At 33.0% G+C, this 22,033-nt stretch overlaps 1 protein-coding gene and 1 long non-coding RNA gene across 3 annotated transcripts in view; one reads left to right on the top strand and one right to left on the bottom strand.

Moving 5' to 3' along the window:
* Positions 1 to 3,082: 3,082 nt before the first annotated feature.
* LOC148622103 (neuropeptide receptor 15-like) overlaps positions 3,083 to 22,033 on the bottom strand; it is a 33,286-nt gene continuing 14,335 nt past the window's right edge. For both annotated transcript variants that reach the window (XM_088574030.1, XM_088574031.1), the window contains one exon: positions 3,083 to 3,978. In XM_088574030.1, the coding sequence (XP_088430156.1) occupies positions 3,237 to 3,978 (742 nt within the window). In that variant the 3' untranslated portion in view covers positions 3,083 to 3,236. The remainder of the gene's footprint in view (positions 3,979 to 22,033) is intronic.
* Positions 16,716 to 22,033, top strand: part of LOC148622102 (uncharacterized) — a 43,951-nt gene continuing 38,633 nt past the window's right edge. The window contains exon 1 of the long non-coding RNA XR_015920865.1: positions 16,716 to 17,021. This is a non-coding gene — a long non-coding RNA (uncharacterized LOC148622102). The remainder of the gene's footprint in view (positions 17,022 to 22,033) is intronic.

Below are 22,033 nucleotides of genomic sequence, written 5' to 3'. Positions count from 1 at the left end.
TTTGTGACTATGTGATTCCTGCTTTACAAGAAGTAAATGTAGCAGCATTGTATCTTTACGTATACAGTATAAATTATTTTTATTCTCTGTAAGAAACCAGCAGTTGGTGAAACATGGTGTGAAAAAAACCGCCATCTTGAAAGTTTTATTTGACTATTTGCACCGTCAGAATCAAGGAAAAAAGATTTCCATATAATTTTGGTAAACTGAGTAATAATGTCAATGAAACGCACTGAAAATAAACATTTCAAGGGCAGAATACTTAGCCAGAAATATATTCTATTGTCAACCTTTTGAGCAAATCCACGTTTTTTGTTTTATTTCCATTTTGCCTGATTCTTACAAAAACTGACACTTTAAACTACTGTTAAATATACATAGACTCTTTTTGTTTTTCGTTGACCGGTTTTGTAGTGTAATATTAGGCTTTTAAATTAATTTATAACTTAAGGTTTGCAAAAGGTATGTTCTGCATGTTTTTTTTTTTAGTTTTTTTTTTCTGAATTTATTTTATTTATTCAAATCTGTGTACCACGTTGACTTCAATCGATAATGCCCCGTGCAGGTCCGGGTGTTAAAAGAATAGGCCTGCAACAGCGCTAAGCTTGTCGTAAAAGGCGACTAAATAGTGCTCAGAACACTAGCCGGGGGCTAGGGCGCTCTGCCCACAGAGCAACTGGGATGTGTGCCCCAGGTGGTGGAATGGGGTACCCCTGGCGTGTTACATGCTGGGGTTGTCAGGCTATAATACGGAAAACCTGACGGCAAACCATAGTGGTGCACCGTGTTGGGAAAGATGTCACGTTCCTTGCACGTTAAAGAACCCTACTGTGGTATTCTCCCGGAGTATGAACCATAGGGCTCCACCACATGAGGCTAAATTGCCCGACCCTACCCACCTCTCCCTATTTCCAGTGGCAATCAAAATTTGTCGACCCCGTTGTCCTTGTGTCCTATCCCTTTTTCATTTCATCATCATTTCATGTTCATTTTATCACCAATTTCATGTTCATCGTCTGAATATAGCCGGTCAGATTTTCCGTATTATAGCCTGACAACCCCAACATGCAACACGGCAGGGGTACTCCATTCCACCACCTGGGGCACACATCTCAGTTGCTCTGTGGGCAGAGCGCCTAGCCCCCGGCTAGGTTTCTGAGCACTATTTAGTCGCCTTATACGACAAGCTTAGCGTGCTGCAGGCCTATTCTTTTTACACCCGGACCTGCACGGGGCACATAGAAATTAAAGGAAGAATCATGTGTTTTATATCAAACTCTACCAATATTTTTTTCATTAACTTGCTGACATTATACAGACATTTCGCATTTTTATGTATCATTTCATTGTAACGAGATTTGCATTCGTCATTGTTGTTTTTTTCCAACGTTCTTACTTCCTGCATGAAGGTTATTATCCCAGACTGCTGCCGCGACACTTAAAAATATATATCGGTAAAAAATGTTGCGTCAAATCACATATGACATGGCTGGCAAACATAATAACGACATTTCGGAACGTCTCCACAGGACAACAAATCTCGCCCTACCGGGCTCGTGGTGATATTTCCTGCCTCGTCTGCTGTATCCTGTTTAACATTTCTGAGTTAACTGAGAACAAATGTTTTCACGTCCTTTTTCACGTGTCGATTAAGTTGATATATCTTTTGTGTAAATAAACAAAAAAATTATTATAGGGTTATATTTAGAACGCAGGCGGTCTAATTACAATTTTATCTATATCCATATTAACTTGAAGAGGTTTGAACATAGTGCATTGCTTATGGTTGTATTAATATTTTATAATGGCCATACAGAATAGCAGATTACTTAATACATTAAAGTATTTGCCAATGTAAGAAAGACAGGAACTGTCATTTATGTGCAAGTTTTTCCCTTTATCCTCAAATCTTCAAAAAAAGATTGAAACATTAAATGGGTCAAATGATGCTTATGGCGGACCAATTAAATGCTTTTTGTAATATTTTTGTTATGATTTATTTTTCTATAGGTGTTATTTTGTATGAGAATTCGTAAATATCTCCCAAAATACCGAAGCGTGCATAATAGGACAATTTAGATACACCAAAATCCAGGTACATAGCCTAAAACAGGAAACAATGACGAATAATAGGATAATTAATAGGAAGGAGTAAATAACCAATTGATTATCCTATTTATTATATAAAGTTTCCCAATTATTTGTTGCTATTTTCGACATAAATTTCAAACTTTGTGAACGGCTTATTGATTTCAAAGTTGTGACGTTTTGGCTGGAGAAAGTCCGAGAGTGAAATTACCGAATTTATTTCACATTGTGGATTATCGAAATTTATTTTACAGAGAACATTCGATAAAACACTGCTATCTATATAATAAGACGAATTAACGTCAAATCTAGCGGAAACTGCTTAACTTTTATAAAACTGCATTATTAACAAAAAATATTCGTAATAATCAAATGATTTTTTTGTTCCCTTACAATGTCGACGAGGTAATGTCGGTTGACCTTGACATGAATGTCGAATTTTTCCGGAACGGAAGCGAATATGTGAAAGTCGTCTATGGAGCGAATCGAATGAAATAAACTACATATAAAAAATGATGATAAGGGAAACATTGCACACATAAAAAACGGGAGTGACATCTGGTGCTCCGGAAGGGAGTGTAATTATCCACAATGAACAAACAAGGATAATCAAGTTAAAAACACCATAAACATTAACTTGCTTTAGTCATAAATCATCCGAAAATCTGACACCGTGTAAAGAATTTAAAATTACGAAGGAAATGAAAAGTATATCTGTAAATTCAGCACCCTCTCATGATGATACTGTGATTAAAAAAGAATGTCGCCGTCGCAACTGTGCACATAACGAGTTGAGTTTAAAATATGTGTATGTGCAAGTACGTATGCAAGAATGGTAAACAATTACATATAAATTCGCTGTTTTTGGCAATTATTGTGTTTCGGCTTCTGAATATGTTGCTGCAGGTACATGTAGTATTATTTTAATGTAAGCGATAATGTGCGTTTTGGCTGTTTTTTTAACAATATTATAGAAGAACTGGTACTGGTTTATTTTCAGACGAAGAACAGAAAATACATACATTTTGAGATAGATGAGCAATTTTTGATTTTTTAAAGCAATGTAAATAAAGTGATAAACTGACTCTGTCACTACATCCTGGGAACAAATTCCAATGTTAATACTGTTTCCGATACCATAGGTAAATTTAGACGGTGTTTACTCCGTATTTAGTTTTTGTTGTAGATCGTCTTTGGAGAAGTATGGTATACTCTGACTGCAACGATGTAACATTCGTATGACCATTCGGAGTATTGTTGTGATATTTACAGAAAATAATTCTGGCGAAATTATTCCTGAAATTCTGGCTAAAAATGCAATAAATAACAGGATTGGCTGCGGAGTTAACATATGCCAATATTGTGACAAAAACTAAAAAAACCCAGCCGGCACTAAACTGGATGTTTGACACCGTGTTGTAAATTAGCAAAACCTGATGAGGCGAGTAGCTCAGAAAGTATATCGTTACGCTGGCAATCAACATTTTGACAACTCCTCTTCTGGTTTTAATTGCTTCCCTTAAGCGACCATTGTCATCGCGTGCATGACCCTTGTTTGTCAAATTAGAATGTAATGCTTCTACGCTTAGAAATAGATGCTTTCCTATAATTATATAGCAAATCAGTTGTATGAGTAATGGTAGAAAATAAAAAGTAACCGATTCGACATATTTAAAGATGAAAAACATGTCTCTTTTTGTATCTGGTTCTGGAAACACCAGCCTACAGAAGCAGATAGTAGCATTTAATCCTACAGGAACAACAGTAACAAATATTGTTGTCGGTACCCCGAAACCAATAGCAACGAACCAAACTATTACCATGGTGATCATAGTATGTCGTCTCGTGCACAAGATATGTGCCTTCAATGGAAAGACTATGGCTATGTATCTGAAACATAGAAAGGAGAAAGTAAAATCTATTTTAAAGTTAAGATACATCATGTCCGATTGTGGAATTTTTAACCGATGACCTTAGACTTCAGGTAAACTAAAGCTCAACCTTCAGAAGTTGAGCACGACTTATGAAGAATCTTTGGCTAGCTGTAGAATAGCATATAAGGTGAGAGATGTAAATTCCGAATATTCTTCTAATTACATAAATTGGAAAAGCTAATTTTCCTCCATCTCCAATTTCTTTAAACGATCATTTACAGTTTCCAAGCGACTACCTGTAAATAGGGTAGTTATGGATAGAACAAATAGTAATTATGTAGATCTTTGTCTTAGACATTCAACTTTTCAACCCTATTTGTCTGGAAATATACGCCTTCAATACTTGTATAAGCTTTCATAAATGCGCTCAACAAAGTGTCATCAGCTTGGTTGATAGGGAATCAAGTAGACGTAATCTGCTTAATTCCTAGATCAAAACAACTATATAACCTAATGGGAAGGACGTGTTTACAAGAACTGAAGCATTTTAAAAGTGAGAAATATGAAATTTTAATGCATTGTTTTTTTAAATTAATTTTCAAACTTTAAAGTGACATGGAAGAACACCAATTCATGGAAATCTCATATTGCTTGGTTTAGACACTTAGTCTACCTTCTAACACACGACAATCTGTAGTATTTAATAGTTTAAGTTATTCGAAATAAGAATTTCTATTAATGACTACACAAGCAATTTAAACTATTAACCATTGAACGCAATGTTAATATATTTTATCTCTTTATCTTTCTTGGTCATTAAATTCAAAGAATTTACAATCCAGCACCACAAGAAATGCAGGGCACTTTAATTGATAAAGTACTCTTTGAGAACTCATTAAAATTGGACTGTTACACGTATTCTTGATTATTATACCATTTTACAGAACAGACGAGTCCATTGTTTGATTTTTTTAATGGTTTATAAGTATACCAAGTGTATTAGTCTAGACTATTATGTTATAAAAGTAGCAGTCTTGTCAACATATCCCATGAGACTTTGTCATTTTCAGTCAGAAAATGACCGTGCCTGTTTTCTCATTAAGTAAATTAAATTGTCAAATCTATGTACAATGTATTATCGTTAAGTAACTATAGAGCGTTAAAGAGCGATCATTTAATGGCTATCGAACACTCGAGTCAGTTCATTTGTTATATTGTAAGTGTCATAGATCGTGGTCTTCGGTTAGTCTTGCTGACCAATTGTTCTTATTGACGGGCTTATTATGCAAATATATTAAGATGTGCTCTTTTCATTTACGTCTTGAAGTGATTCAGGTCTTACACGAAATAGATTGAACTTATCTTCTTGTTTGAAACTGTATTCAAATGACAGTTTAGCACTTCTAATAAACTCAGTAAAATGACTATAAAAACAATTTACGGCAGCGACGAAGCGTACTTTTTGATGTGTGTATAATAATGGTTGTAATTTTCTCAAGAAAGTCAATTCATTTGCTGAAATATTATAGAAGTGCAAATAATATTTTCTAAGTAAATGTCTGTTAATATCCAATTACTGTGAATCTGTGTTTAGTAATCTAATAAAAAAAATCACGTAATACTTAGTTTCTTTCAGACATTGACAAAGCGTATTATTAGACGTAAAAAAAAATGCCGGAAATAAATCTTTGATTCAGATAGCAGATTTAAGTGGAACTGTTAAAACAGAGATTCAGCTGATCTGATCCAAAGGAAGGAACTTTGTTTCGGTAGATCATTTGATGTCAGTTTCTGCTTTATATATATGACGTATTGTCGTTAAACAATCATAGCTTCGGGGATTTGATACCTCAAAGAACTTTCGATAAAGGATATTACAGATACTGTAAATTCACCCTCATATCTTGACCTACACTTAGAGATCGATGGAAAAACTACACGACAAACGCGATGACTTTTTCTTTGGTATTGTCAAATTTCTTTTCATCTGTGGCAATATCTTTTCAGCACCTGCGTATGGAGTTTTTTCATATCACAATATATACGTTATGCCGTTATGCTAGAGCTTGCCGTAACTACACAGACTTTTATACTGCGCTAGACTTCAGGGTTATGTTGCTACAAAATTGAAGTCATCAAAACAGATTTATGGTCGTCATCATGAATTCGTGGATCGTTATAGTGTATCCATTTGCACCATAAGAACAGAGAACGCTACTCTACCGGTGCGCCCGGTCAACGCTCACAGTTTTTAGTTGAGTCCGAGGTGCTCATTTACTTTTGTTGCTTTGTACGGATCATTTTAGTTATTTTATTATTTTTTATGTGTCTCTTTTCCTTGTCCAGTCTTTGTCCCTGGACATTCTTTTGAATTTTGCTAGAATATTGGTTCCCTTGGTTACTCTTCCTATTACTTTGCTTTTGCAAACAATGGTTGGTTAAGGAAAAGGATTATCGTCTAAAATTTTGAAACTCCTACGGTTTCCTACGAATTAGTTACAAACAATTTGTGGTCAAACACATATTGGCGCAATGACTGAATAATATTCACGAGGATGATGCGGCCAGATGGACTCTTTCTATTGTTCAGACACCAATAATTCTATTTCTCGTTAGCTTCAATGAAACATGGACAATTTTAAATGTCTTAACTAGATTACACCTTCCATTCAATCTATGGAAGAGTACATATCAGTGTCGACCTTCAAAATTACATATGAGGTGAACACAATTCCAATGTAAAATAAGGTGTACAGTAACTTTTAATAGCATGGATATAAATATGTGTTTTAAAAACATGGTGAGTTAATTTATAAGTCAATATGGAAATGAAAAATGGTCTTTTCAGAAATAGTTTTCAATTTTTCGATTTTTTTTTCAAAGCACAAGTATGATTAGACTGTATTTTTTTATTTGGTGTACGTTTCAAATGATAATTTATTGAATTTGGCATTGAATTCATATCCCTATAAATGAATGTAAAATCTAAAGATACCTATTATAACCCCTTCACATACTGGCAATATGCTATGAATATTGGCTAAAAGTATCATAAACATAACATAGTAAAAGATATAAATATTCAGGAAAATATGTTTTGTGGCATTAGTTCGTTGTAATGACGTCATAATGGTCACAATTATACGTCATTTAAGAAAGACTGCGGAGAATTGTAAATTTGTTTGCTTTTTTGAACATGTTTATGTCAAGAAAACTGTCCACACCAAGAAAACAACTTTATATTTTCACATATGATAAACTAGTAAAATGAATGTAATTACTAAATATGAAGTTGTTTCTTGGGTGTGGACACAATATCCTTGACGAAAATATAGCCAGAAAATGATCAAAGAGTATAAATTTGATAGAATATGTGAATTTTGGAAAATTCAAGCAATTTTTATGTTCTTTTAATGCAAGAATTATAAGAAATGTTTTTTTATGTTTTCTCATCTGTGATAGATTCAAGTCTTTCCCTTGATTACTCTTTCAAGTTCACAATTAAATCTTTCAACACTTTATGATTAATTTTCAGTTGTATTTCAGGCCAATGAGACCCTTTATCTCCCTTCTATTAACAAATCAATATAAATCATTATAAATTCATAATGTACAAGATACGTAAAACGAACACGAATCATTGCCAATAAACAACTTTACGATTTACATTTAAAAATGGCTCGATTTTTCGAGTGCTTTACGAATGATTACGAATATGAACAATAACATTAAGATTAGATAAAACGGAATGCGATGCGTTTGCGATAACAGTTTACTGTTGATTTCAATTTGATACGAGCAATTTACGAATTCATACGATATTGTTCAGAAAAAGTGCGAGTGCAATGCTAATTGTAACAATTTGGTCCAAGCTTGTACGGGTAATTAACGAATGATTTACTGTAACTTTACGTGTTTTTACCACGCTCCATAAATTGGAATTATAACTTTAAAGTTCTTATGGATGCCGTCGAGGACTATGCAAGAAAATGGATGAAACGAGAACAAGAAGACATTGATTCTCTGTCAGAGTGGTTAAAGGCCGTGAGGTCTTTAATTTTGAAACGAATGAAAGTTTTAAGTAGGTCAATGACTGCCAAGGCTACATCAGTTTTCAAAGACCCCGATGTAGCAAAAACATTGTCTACTATACATGACAAATATGTTGTCGTACCAGCAGACAAAGCCCAAAACAACATTGTTTTTGTCTGGAAAAACGTTTTATATCCAATATCTATTATCAGAGGTAGACGTAGAAAATAATAGCAGTGATAAGGCCTACACTGCTACCACTCTCTCCAAAGAAGATATTGTAGAAAACCATAAATCTGTGCTATCCTCGTTTGGTCTCTCTACCAAGGACCATGATTGTGATTTACCGTCTATGTACTGGATTCCTAAACTTCACAAGAATCCATACAAACAAGGTTTCATAGCTGGATCTGCAAAATGTACCACCAAACCACTTTCAAAACTTCTAACTTCTATACTCACAACTGTCAAAGAGGGTCTACAGTCCTACCACAAAACTTGTTACTCCCGTAGTGGTATTAATTCAATGTGGATCCTGAGAAATTCGAAAGATCTTTTGGGGACAATCAGTTCAAGACTATTATCTGAATATAATAGCATTAAAACTTATGATTTTTCAACACTGTATACTTCTATTCCCCATACTCAGTTAAAATCCCGACTTAAAAACATTATACATCGTTGTTTTTCCAAAAAAGATGGTACACCTAGATACAAATATATAGTTCTTGGTAGAGATTCTTCATACTTTGTAAGAAATAATTCCAAATCATCTTCCAAATATACAGAGGAAGATGTTTACAAAATGCTGACAACATATTTGTCCAGAGTTGGGGACGTGTTTTTCAACAAACGGTCGGCATTCCAATGGGAACAAATTGTGCTCCTTTGCTTTGCTGACCTATTCCTTAACTCTTATGAGGCTGACTTTATAGCTGATCTGATCAGGAAGAAAGAATATCGTTTGGCTAGATCCTTCAATATCAGTTTCCGCTATATAGATGACGTATTATCTTTAAACAATCCTAATTTCGGGGATTTGATACATCGCATCTACCAAAAAGAAATTGACTCTAACAAGTAGGCTTTTGGAACAGAATTACGTTGCTACAAGATTGAAGTCATCACTACAGAAGTTTTATGGCTGAGTTTCATCATGAACTCGTGGATCGTTATGGTGTATCCATCAGGACCATGAGAACTGATTTATTCAACGGGTCATAGTTTTCCTGCCCTCGTTTGTCTACCCCGGACTTGACTTTTTATGAGCAACTCGGCGGATGTTTCTAGAAAAGCAGAGGACGCTTACCCTACCGGTGCACCTGGTCCATGCTCCCAGTTTTTAGTGGAGTCCGAGTTGCTCATTTACGTTTGTTACTTTGCATGTATGATTTTAGTTACTTTATGTTCTTTGTTTTGTATGTCTGTTTTCCATGTCTGGTCTTTGTCCCTGGATTACATTCTTTTGATTACCGCTATAACCTTGGTTCCCTTAATTACTCTTTTACGAATATTCGTTGTTTGATCACGAGTGTTTTACGAATGATTTTTCAATCAAGTTACATTTTGTCATATAAATTAAATCCATACGGCCTGATTCATTTTTCAATTGATTGTTTGACATGTATTATGAGTGAAATAAGCAAATAAATTATTTAACAAAAAATTATTTCGATTTCTTTCACTGGCACAACAACCTAAACCTTTTGTCATGGGCAAAGTATTTGTATGTAAACGAAAAGTGCTCGCTTGAATTCGTTTTTAACCGTTAATCCATTGTAAAATTATCGTGAAATACTCGTTATGATTCGTAAATGAATCGTAAAACAATCCTATAAAACAACAAACCAAACGGTTTCTTTGATTGATTAACGGTGCCTTACAAATGGTAAAGAGTGGTTTGCGAGTTTTTCACGAATAAAATAATTAAAAAAAAAAATCGTAGATATTCGTGTAAAAATGTTTGACTTACAAAAACTTTCATCTCCTTTTGCGATTCGATACGAATGCTTACGATTTTCTAGGAGTTGTTAAATGCATTTAAAGAATGCTGACGCGTTGAATACGAATGCTTGCGAATGACTAAAATTGATTATTAAGGATTCGAATGAAACATTCGTGTATGTAAAGGGGTATTAATGAATTGTAAAACAGACGTATGAAGTAGCAAACCGAAAGGTTTCTGAGAATGTTTTACGAGTTCTTGTGATCGGTTAACGATGTCAAGAGTAGTTTGCGAGCTCTTTACGAAAAAAAATAATCAATAAAAATATGAGCATTTTGTTCAAATATTTTTACATGTCAACAAATTTCATTTCCGTTAGATACGAATTCCCTTGAATGTCTACGTGTTTTTTTACGGATGCAAACGAGTTAAAAAACGAATACTTTTAAATGACTACAAATTGCTTATTCCTATGAATTAGTAAGAAAGTGTCATTTATGTGTAGGGGATATTAGAGGTAAACTTAGTTAACACGAATCCCATTTAGGTTGAAGTAAATCACAAAGATGTCACACTAGTTCAATACTATTAATCACTGGTTTTCACACTAATCTCATGATAAAACATTGCCCGTGCAGGTCCGGGTGTTAAAAGAATAGGCCTACAGCAGCGCTAAGCTTGTCGTATAAGGCGACTAAATAGTGCTCAGAAACCTAGCCGGGGGCTAGGCGCTCTGCCCACAGAGCAACTGGGATGTGTGCCCCAGGTGGTTGAATGGGGTACCCCTGGCGTGTTACATGCTGGGGTTGTCAGGCTATAATACGGAAAACCTGACCGCAAACCATAGTGGTGCACCGTGTTGGGAAAGATGCCACGTTCCTCGCACGTTAAAGAACCCTGCTGTGGTATTCGATAGGAGTAGGAACCTTTGCGCTCCGCCACAGGAGGCTAAATTGCCCGACCTTACCCATCCCCCCTTTTTCCAGTGGCAATCAAAATTTGTCGACCCTATTATCCTTGTGACCCATCCTTTCTTTTTTTCATTTCCTGTTCATTTTATCATCCATTTTATGTTCATTGTCTGAATATAGCTGAAATATTGCTGCTCGGACGTTGAACCCCAACAAACAAACAAACATGATAAAACATGTAAACATTACAAACATTTTAAAGCCTATTATACAAGGTTTATTTTGACTGTTGTATCGTATTAGTAACCTAAGGGGTGAGCTGATTCCTGTGTGTGGTTTCAGGGTTGTCTGCATAAAATTTGCTATGATAGTTTCTCGCTTTCGTACGACACCTGGTGGTTTACTTAGATGACCGTCGCTGTCAATGACTTTAAATGAGTAAGTTTATTTTAATTTCATATATAACCTTATTGGAGTTTGTTGATAGACGTATACTTATATTAAAAAAAGGAATATATTCGAAGGAATTAAATATAATGGGGAATAACATATAAAATGACTTTAATTAAAAAAAAACTGAAATAAGATAGAAAGGTTCATACCCATTGATGATGACCATGTTTTACATTTGATTAAACAATTTTATATACTTATATTAATAAATCAGATTAGATTAAACCTAGTCACGAAATTCCTGCTAATTTTATTTCTGTCAACACCGTGAGAAAATCGGTCGCGAACCTCACAGAACAAACATTTTGATTGGAAATAAATTATTATACTTTGAAGTGTGAACAAGTTTTACTTGTAAACCAAGCAGAAACATGCCCAGTACATGTAATAATGTTTCAACTTGTTTCATTTTTTTTATTGAATTAAATATACATTCTTGTAACATATCGTATCAATATTCAGAAAAACTGGGAGTCATTGTCAGTTGTTGAAAGTCTTTTAGCTGCTATCAGGAAAACTTTAGATGATATTTTTCAATAGCAATTATTATAAATATCCGTCTTATTGTGAGTCCCTGAAATGATGATAATTGTTGCGATTTGTTGATGAAAAGACTATATTTTGAATAAAAACTCAAAATTTCACGTTTTAAAAATCAAAATTTAGACTTTAAAAACATCCCAGCTTTTAATTATTTATGTCGAAATACCCTTCGAATGTCAAAATTTTGACTTTGAACTCATTTCCAGATTTAAAAAAAGTGAATAGTCCTTTTAAAATAATTGTAAATCCCGTTTTTGCTTCCAAAGCATTTTTAGATCAAGCTATTCTGATGCGCGTTTCAATTATAAAAATTCAGTTTAGTTTCAAATAAGCGCGAACAAAATATGGTTTAGTACTTCGCATTTATTTCTGCCTTTCCTACATTTACATGTATTTTGAATCTAATGTCCCTGATTTGTCCTTTTGTTTTGAAGCTCCGTATTTGTTTCCGATATTTTCAAAAGCAGATATTCATATTAGATTTGAAAAACGGAGCTTCCGCAAACATTATATCATTTCATTACGTTTGTGGCAATTCAATTTAACTCTTGAAATTGAAAATAACAATAAATGCCATTTTAATTGAATTGACTTTAGAATGGGACATAACTGGTGGTTTATATCAGATGAATATGATCTCAGTTATTTCATAATTTAAATTAAAGGAACACTTGGCATTTTGCTTGCAGTCTTAAAATTTATCTTTTTTTTTTGTGTCAAAAACAATAATGAGGAGCACTGTTAAATCGGAAGCTATATAAAGTTCGTGTAATGTAAATTATTTCTGTTAATTTTTCAAATAGTTTTAATGTTATGTTCGAAATCTTTTTGGTTTTTACTTAATTCTTCATTTTTATGATACAGATGCTGTTTTATCACTATAAAGTTACAATCGAATTTGCTTTAGAAAGTAAGCAACTGATTATATCATTAGATTTCTGTGAGCGACCAACCAGAACTAATTATCATCCAATTTGTCGTTATAATATCATTCAGCTTCAGAAGAAAATCAGGTAGACAATTGTCATCTTATATTTGATGTGTAGTGGAATGCAGTGAAGCGACTTAGTGTATTTATTTTTTTCTTGATTTTATCTTCCTTTTTGAATTTTTTTACAAACAGATATTGAATTCTAATTGTCAATATAACAAACGATAACATTTTGGATCGGCAATTCCCGGATATCAACAGCAACCGACACGAACATGTAAGTGATTGAATGGAAGTAAAATGTGTTTTGTCCAAAAGTGATTTACTACACAACCGCCATACTACTGTCAATCTTTCATATTGTGCGCTGACGTATTTTCGAAATATGAATATACTTTTATGAAAATACTTTTATAATTTGATATATGAAAAAGAATTAAGACATTGACAGAGTTAAACCGTCGGTTTAGTCACTGGCATTACAAACAACAGTGTTGTCATCAATCGGATATTAAACATTGTTGGTTGAACTTCTTGTAATATCTTGCAACCAATACTTTTTGGCTTTTATAGACAGCATTTTATTGACTAACAATCTTTATGTTAAATCTACACAGACGACAAGAACGGAAATATATGACAAAAGCCAACACTATACGTATGTTTATGGTGTTAAAACTGATCCGTGAACATTACTGTAAAATGAATTTAGGAAAAGTAAAATGCCATGACTGATCAAGTTTGACAAACTAATCCAGTTTGTTACATCTAGGTCTAATGTGTCGCATCGACATGACAATGAAGGTTAAATAGTGTTTCCAAGGAGAAATCAAGGGAACCAAAGTTCTAGCGGAAGTCAAAAGAAAGCAATCCAGGGACAAAGACCAAACATGGAAAACAGACATACACAACAAAGAACATTAAGTACCTGAAATAATACATACAAAGTAACAAAAGCAAATGAGCAACTCGGACTCCACTAAAAACTAGGAGCATGGACCAGGTGCACCGGTAGGGTAAGCGTCCTCTGCTATTCTAGAAACACCCGCCGAGTTGCTTATAAAAAGTCAAGTCGGGGTAAACGAAAGAGGAAAGGAAAACTATGACACGATTAACAAATCAGTTTCATGGTGCAGATAGATACATCGTTACGATCCACGAGTTCATGATGGCGACCATAAAACTTCTGTGATGACTTCAATCATGTAGCAACATAGCCCTGTTCCAGATGCCTAACGTGAGAAGTCTAGCGCGATACAAAATGTCTGCGTAGTTACGACAAGCTCTGGCATTACGTAGGAGTTGTGATAAGAAAACTCCATACGCAGGTGCTGAATGGATGTTTCCACAGATGAAAGGAAAGTTGACAATTCTGAAAAGTCATCACGCTTGTCGTAAAGTTTGGTCAATAGTTTTCCATTACAATCGATCTCGAATTTCAGGTCAAGACTTCACAGTGTCTGTAGTATCATTTATCTCAAGTTCTTTGGGTAGATGCGATATATCAAGGTTATTTTAAAAAAGTACTAAATCTTTAAGAATGACCATTTTAAAATATAAAACAATTTATCCATATTTTGTCGTAGGTGTAAAGTTAAACGACCGTTATCATGTCACAATTTGGACAACATTGTTTCCATTTAGTTTTTCACAACAATTTTTATTAAAAATTCTGATATGACCTCAAAGTAACGTCAAATGATATATTGCATTATATATACACCCTGGACGATTAAGATGCAGAAATTGCCTTTTTTTCATATTAGAATAGAAAAACAAATCATGTTAGGTATGGTTAATTTAATTGTTAATTGGTTGATTGATCATTTACTTGATGCTTTGCCTTGGCCATTGGAAAATGCTCTTTCCGTACCACGGTATTCGTAAATAGTGGTCATTATTCATAAAAGCAATATACTGTGATGTAAAGTATATCACTTTTCAGTGCTCACAGTTTTTTTTAAATATTCTTTAAACCAACTTCTGTAAAAGTAGGAAGAATTACTGGCGAGTTTTATATCTTAGAATGCAAGATGATACCTTGAAATCAATTCTACAATCAAAAGAGGCTTTCAGACGCTATTCCTATACGGAATAAATAATTGAAAGAAAATCACTTGCCATCTGTTTGATTCATGGAAACGCCAACAGTATTTGCAAATCAAATTTTATTTAGTCAGGAAAAGACATACATGGTTTGGTTAAGAAGAAGATGGATAATAAATTGATACAAGTTCTTGGGTCAATACTCTGTCTCTTAAAATGATAAGTATATCATTTAACACAAATCGATGTTGAAAGAAGAAAGGTATTAATATACTATATAATATAATCAACGTAAATAATAATGATTTTGTACCAAAGATCATTTTCTATGTTATTTTCTTAATTTTGCAATTTATATCCTGCATTTTTTTCATCGGTATTGTAGACGAACAGTGTTTCTTAATGGTTTTAATATTTCGGTGTCCCCAATCCAACAAAAATAAGGATAATAACAAAAACATTTTACAGAAAACAATCATTACTCATTTTATAGGAGAAACTGAGTATTTTTTCAACCAAGGACGGATATTTAAAAAAAGAATTCGGTAAGGGACCTTTTCAGGCACATTTACTTATACCCCTAGTTCAGGAGTCTGTTCTCCAGATATTTATGGCGTTCAAAGAAATCATAGTAATTAGTACTTGCTCGAGTGTAGCGAATCAATTGTTAAATATAAACACCATATGTAGGAGATGAAGGTATATGACTGTACAGGTAAAAAAAATTCTTGATATTAAAACTAAAGTCGTCTCTTTTATCATAAATCTTAGTGCTAAGATGACCACTGTTGTCAAATTCGAGATGTATGTCCAGAACAAGCTCTTTCTCTAGTCTCCTTTACCTCGAGCTCTGATCGATATACTGAAGGTAGCCATTTACCAAAGAAGGATTGTTGAAGGACAGTACATCTTCAATATATCTGCATGTAAAGTTAAAGGATTTAGCATCTTTTACATTTTTATTCTTTACGACTTTCCGAAGTAATTCAGACCCATATAAACGTAAAAACAAATCGTTATATCGTCAAAATGGCCTTGAGGTTAGTTTATTGAACAAATTCATAATGACAGAGAGTTTTAGCAAGTATATATTGAGTATCAATGTATTAATCTGGTAAAAAAATCTCTATCACTTGGTAGTAGGAGTATATTACATTTTACATGGACGGAAAACAAATTCAATATTTAAAAAAGTAAAATTGTAATATCAAAATTAGTTTCTACAGAAGTTAAGACATACAAAAACGTATTACCGAAAGAAAAAAAACAAAGACGAGATTTTAACTTATAAATAACCTGGTTAGAATTCATAATCACCCAGTTAATAAGTACAATATGTTTCATTCTATTTAATTTTATTGGTTTATGAGGAGTTGCGATTTCTAAATGGGTACCCTCTTAGGATTTCTGACGACGTCTCTGTTGTGTGTATGGGAGAGCTCAATTCAATACGATCCAAATAACAGGCGTAAGGTCCTCATGAGACATACAACTTTATTGTCTAGTTAAACAGAAAATCATTATGTGTTGTAGAACTGCATGATAACAAATAAGCTTATTACCGTTTAAGGGCGTAGAACAAATTACTAGCCAAATTTTAACAATCAGAAGATCATATAGAACAAAGCCTTAATTTAAATGATATAAAAGTTTTAAAAAACGTAACAAATATGCTTAACCAATATATATGACAATACACATTTATTGACATGTCATAAGGGAGCTTTTCAATAGATTAGAGTTATCAAATACATTTGTTGTTTCCTGAATGACAAGTTGACTAATAATGTGTTATCCTGAATCAACAAATGCTAAAATACAGAATTACAATTGAATCATATAATAAATAAGTTAGTGTTTTGTCTTATGTTGGTCGTTTTAGATTTATTTTTTATAACGAAGATCACTTAAACACTTAAACCAGAGTCAAAATTCTTAAAGGAAGTTGGGTCGCCTGGTCTTCAGTAAACACATGGATCTATAAACGTGTTTTTCTTGATTATTTCAACTTTTCATTCGCTGAAGATTAATGAAAGTTTGTAGAAATTTATTGACTGTAGGAAAAAAAAACTTGCCGTTGCATAAGAGGACGGTGGATTCAGATTTTATTACACTGTACAAAAAACATCTACAAACTGAGGATACCAGACAAAACAGTAAAGGACAAGATTCAAACAAAAGTGCTTGACAAATATGAGGTAATTACTGCGTAATCCCTACACTTACTAATAAGTAACGGAAATATAATATGTAAGCAGATACAACTTAATTTACTTTTACGTGGTAAGTACTAAATAACCTGCCAAGCAGATAATTAAGTGTGCACCACGGACATATATATTTTTTTCAATAAAAAGCTTCGCCGAACGCAGCATGATACGACGACAGTGGTAAACCCTGGACACAATATTAGTTTTTGGCTCACTTAAGCATATGGACTTAAATTCAACAAATGGTTTGGACATTATATTGCACAAAATTTTAAATTCAATTAAACATTTTTAAAATCAGACCAAAAATACAAAAGATACTTTTTGGGGGAGTGGCCCCTTTTATCCCTTTTAACTCAAAAATTGTCAGAGATATAGCGAATCGGATTGGAAAACGCAGGAATCCAATAGGAAGATCACAATTGGACCAAAAATAAACTAGATAAAGGGATTCCCCCTCACTCCATTTTAACACATCTACTGCATAATATATGTTTGTCAAAATTCATTTGTGAGACGATTGTTGTGTCTGAGAGACCAGATATCAAATATTGAAAGGAATCAAATCCTAATAATATGCACAACTACAATCTATGTATAATCATTCGCTAATACCCTATTCCCTCAAAATGACTTAAGTCCAACTATCCATAAAAATGTCGTAATTTGATAGAAATGACAAGTACTATCTTTTAAAAAAGATAGTCGACGCAGTAGAATTTTGTTCCTTTTACTTCTAAGTTTCTACATATCATCCATTTCATGTTCATTGTCTGAATATAGCTGAAATATTGCTGCTCGGACGTTAAACCCCAACAAACAAACAAACAATCTACATTTCTTGCAAGAAAATAACACATGGCACGCAATTGTAAATTTTCGATTCAGTTTTTCGAACGCCACTTATTTAGCAGTATTTGGTCAATGGGGAAACAGAATTGTGATCAGGTGATTTGCCTTTCCATAGAAAATTGTCCTTAAGGTCAAAGGGTGAAAAGCGAAAATATACCGACTGCATCGGAAAAACCCTGATAATACGCACATTTTCAATCCATATATAATCATTCTGCAAAGTATCAACTTCTCACCCTAAAGACTGTAGGAGGAGTTAAGCGGAATAACTATATACCCTGAACGGGACGAACGGACGGACATGTGTAAAACAACATGCCTCAAAAGTTGTAAGTTGGAAGTTTTGCAAGCACTAATAGCATTTATTAATTTTTCATCTAACTTATCTACGTACGATGCCGAGAAATCTGTTGTACGTTTATGAAAATTTGCCCATAGTAATATAAAAGCAGACTGATATATTCATATACGAATTTAGAGTCCACAACTTCGTTTGAGCGGGTATAAAAAATGTTCTATTAGAGATGAAATTGTCACATCCGAATCTTTGTGGATACAAAACAGTAGACTAACAGCTCAATCTTCAAACTAAATTATATCAAATTGTAAAATAAATTACTTTTAAGTTTTACTTATATCAATTTGTCGTAGGAAATCGTACATTACAAGGACTGTCGAGTTGACAAATGTGTAAGCATTTGGTACATTACAAAAATAATGCATTTCTATCGATTTCCGTCTCGATTTAAAGTTGAATAATGCAAAAAGTGGATTCTGATGATTAGGAATTATGAGAATTTTTGTTCGTATTCATTCGAAGTGGTAGCATAAATTGTACTCATTAGATTTGCACAGGCGACAACTTAATTGAATCAAACGTAGATAAGTTTTGACTTGCTGAATCAAATTTCATTAGCATCATCCAAAGATTTATAAAATGGTTGCGGGACTTGTTTACAATGTGAAACTAATTTTATTCATCGATAAGGAATTGTTTTGTGTTACAAATTCACTTGTAGACTAATTTAAATTAGTTTCAATTTCATTGAATGGTTGCTTTAAAGTAACTGTCTTTACAATTAAAGTCCCTCCCCATTTTCGTGAAAGGATTTCATGTTATTGTTATATCTCAACATGTATTAATCATTATGCGATTTAAGGCTAATCTCGTTCATTGTATTTGTATTATGAGTCTTTGAAACTACTGTATAAAAGATATGTATGATGAAGGACTTCAAAAAATCAAAATAACTTATGCTTGTTTAACTAAAATTGTTACATGGCAACAAGAACTATAGTCAGAGGAAAGTATGAGTATAAAGCATTAAATTATGAAAAAAATGCAAACAATGTCTAGGTGAATTATAAAATATTTCATTCGATATGTAATGTAATTCCGCATAATAGTTAAATATTCCGAAAACTATAGACAATGACTGATATAATAGAGCTGTTGTGTATATCTCTTTATATAGGATTTTGATCAAATGACAAAATTTAAGGTCTAAAACAAATTAAAAAATGTTTTTACCGCTTATGTGATACATTTATTACGGCAGAAATGATAGTAAACATATTAATGAATAAGAAAGAGCTAATGTTGGTGTCGTCTAGGTTTGTCACGTGCTCAAAGTAATACCCGAACGATACAATTTTAATTGACAAAACATGTACAGGAGCTGAACTTATCATTGTGACCGTAATATTAGAAAACGTATTCAGTTCAAGTCTATTGTTATAGACATATTCAAAAGAAAACAGATAAAAACAATTACCCAAGTAAAATAAAGCGGATTAAAAAAAAATCGCGTATACATACAACGTTTATTCACTTGTGAAGGCTATTAAGGTACACCACATTGTCAAGAATCTTGATAAAAAGTAAAGTATACGCTAATGGCATATTTACTGAATCATAAACAAAAATCAATTTGATCTATCTAAGAAACGTGCGAGTTTTATTACTTTGACATTGCTTCATTTTATGTTTAGCTCTATTTTATTGTTACAAATCAGCCTTTTAAAAAGGACTGATAAAAAGAAAACAGAAAAAAAACCCATTGGCAAACTTTGATTACTAGTAAGGCCCTATGTCCAGGTAAAAATGATTATCGTATTTGAAAACTTTATATTGTAAGTTATAATTATACAACAGCATACAGCTGTAATGAATTACCGTGCGCTCAACTGTCATAGTTTTCCTTCCCTCTTTCGTCTACCCCGGACTTGACTTTTTATGAACAACATGGCGGGTGTCTCTAGAAAAGCAAAGGACGCTTACCCTATCGGTGCACTTTGTCCATGCTATCAGTTTAGTGGAGTCCGAGTTGCTCATTTGATTTTGTTACTTTGTATTTATGATTTTAGTTACTTTATGTTCTTTGTTGTGTATGTTTTATGTTTTCCATGTTTTGTCATTGTCCCTGGATTACATTCTTTTGATTACCGCTATAGTCTTGGTTCCCTTGATTACTCTTCAACACATTTAGAAAAAGGTCTGCATGTATCCTCCTATGCAATGAATAAATTAAAGAAAAAAAAAACGAGGCGTACTAAGTGATACCCACTTTGCGATTGGTATAATTAGGTACTACAAAAAATGTACTTACTACAAACAAAACATAATAATATTAATAAATGTTACATATATATGTTTGTATTGCTGACAGACAAGGTCAAGTTAACTTTTATTTTAAGTTTTATTTTAAATTAATCATAAATGAAAGCGTTCAAGTCATTTTTTGGTCGCCGTTTGTCGGATTTCAGTAAATCCTAATTAAACAAAATTAAAGCTGTGTAGACATATGCATTATACTTTTCAAATGACCAGTGATTGCAATTTTGCAATGATTGCTACACATTAGATAGTTCGGTATTTACGTCAAAAAAAGGGAAATTTCATTTATAATTGTTCTTACCGGGGTCTTTAATCATGTTGATCATTTTCGACTATTTCCGTATCAACGTTAACTTTTTCCAAAGTATGAAAACAATGTCTTTTTGGTCCAAATAACATACTAGTGCATAAATACTCTTTTAACCAATATGACCAGAAATAAGTCTTTGTAGTTAAAAGTTTCCCTTCTAATAACTTAAAAAGCAAGTTCCATGCCTCTTTGAAATTATTATAAATCTACAAAGTCACCAGGCGCCGAATAAATGTAATGAAGAATTACCTAACAAAGCAAAAGAAATACTTCAATACAATGTAGATATCCGTCGCTGAAGCATGTGATTTCCCCCCAGTACGTTATCTGCTGCGTGAATTAAGCTCTTCCTACTCGTATACCTTTTATCAAAGCTTGTGAAAAGTAAAGTCATCAGTAAATAATTAACGGCCTGGTTAAGATAAATTTCCAAGGATATAAGTCTGTATCGATCATTTCTGTTTCATCAAGTGCTTCCACGATTCCATTCTTTCTTGGTTTCTGATGGAGTGAAGTTTGATTTAAATACTTAGAACAAAATTGCATTTCTTTATTTTGACATATGGCCATTCATAGTTTCAAATCATATTTATATTATTCATATTTAGTATCATACTGGACAACTATTCCTTTTTTTTGTGGGTTGATAGAAATGGTATAGTAATAGAATGCATTTTTTATAATATGCGTAATTATTTCGCTAGAAGTAAGACATTTCTTGCATTATGATCAAAATGACAAGTACATGTAGAGAAGACTTTTTCAAGTTACTTACACGTATATTACATGTCGATAATAAAAAAAATCTTAATGTGAATTGTATGTATCAATCTTTCAACTTTTAAACAAAATAACAGTTTAATCTTTGTATTGACAGTGCGCTGATGAAACACGAATAGCATCAAGTACTTCTCAAAACTACTGTATATTACATATGTATATTGAACTAATATTTCAATATGACAATACATAAAAATAACTGGCTTGTGTTTTAATAGAATTTATTTGCAAGAAAAAATAACATATTATCCTTTAGAATAAATTATTTTTGTCGTTATTCAAATCGGACCATTGTTATTCATTTTCGGAGAGCAATTCGTACTGCCATGTGTAAAACGTTTATTCAAAAAGTCAAGCAAATTCCAAATGTTCGTGATAAAAGATCCTCATTTGAGAGTTAACTAACAACTACATAATAAGGTCTAGACATGAATATTGGGC

This window comes from Perna viridis, chromosome 3 (genome assembly GCF_037379345.1).
Source record: "Perna viridis isolate PV_CMFRI_1.1 ecotype Kerala chromosome 3, ASM3737934v1, whole genome shotgun sequence".
Taxonomy (NCBI): domain Eukaryota; kingdom Metazoa; phylum Mollusca; class Bivalvia; order Mytilida; family Mytilidae; genus Perna; species Perna viridis.
The sequence above is the reverse complement of the archived record's forward strand: the minus strand, read 5'-3'. Positions and strand labels throughout refer to the sequence as shown.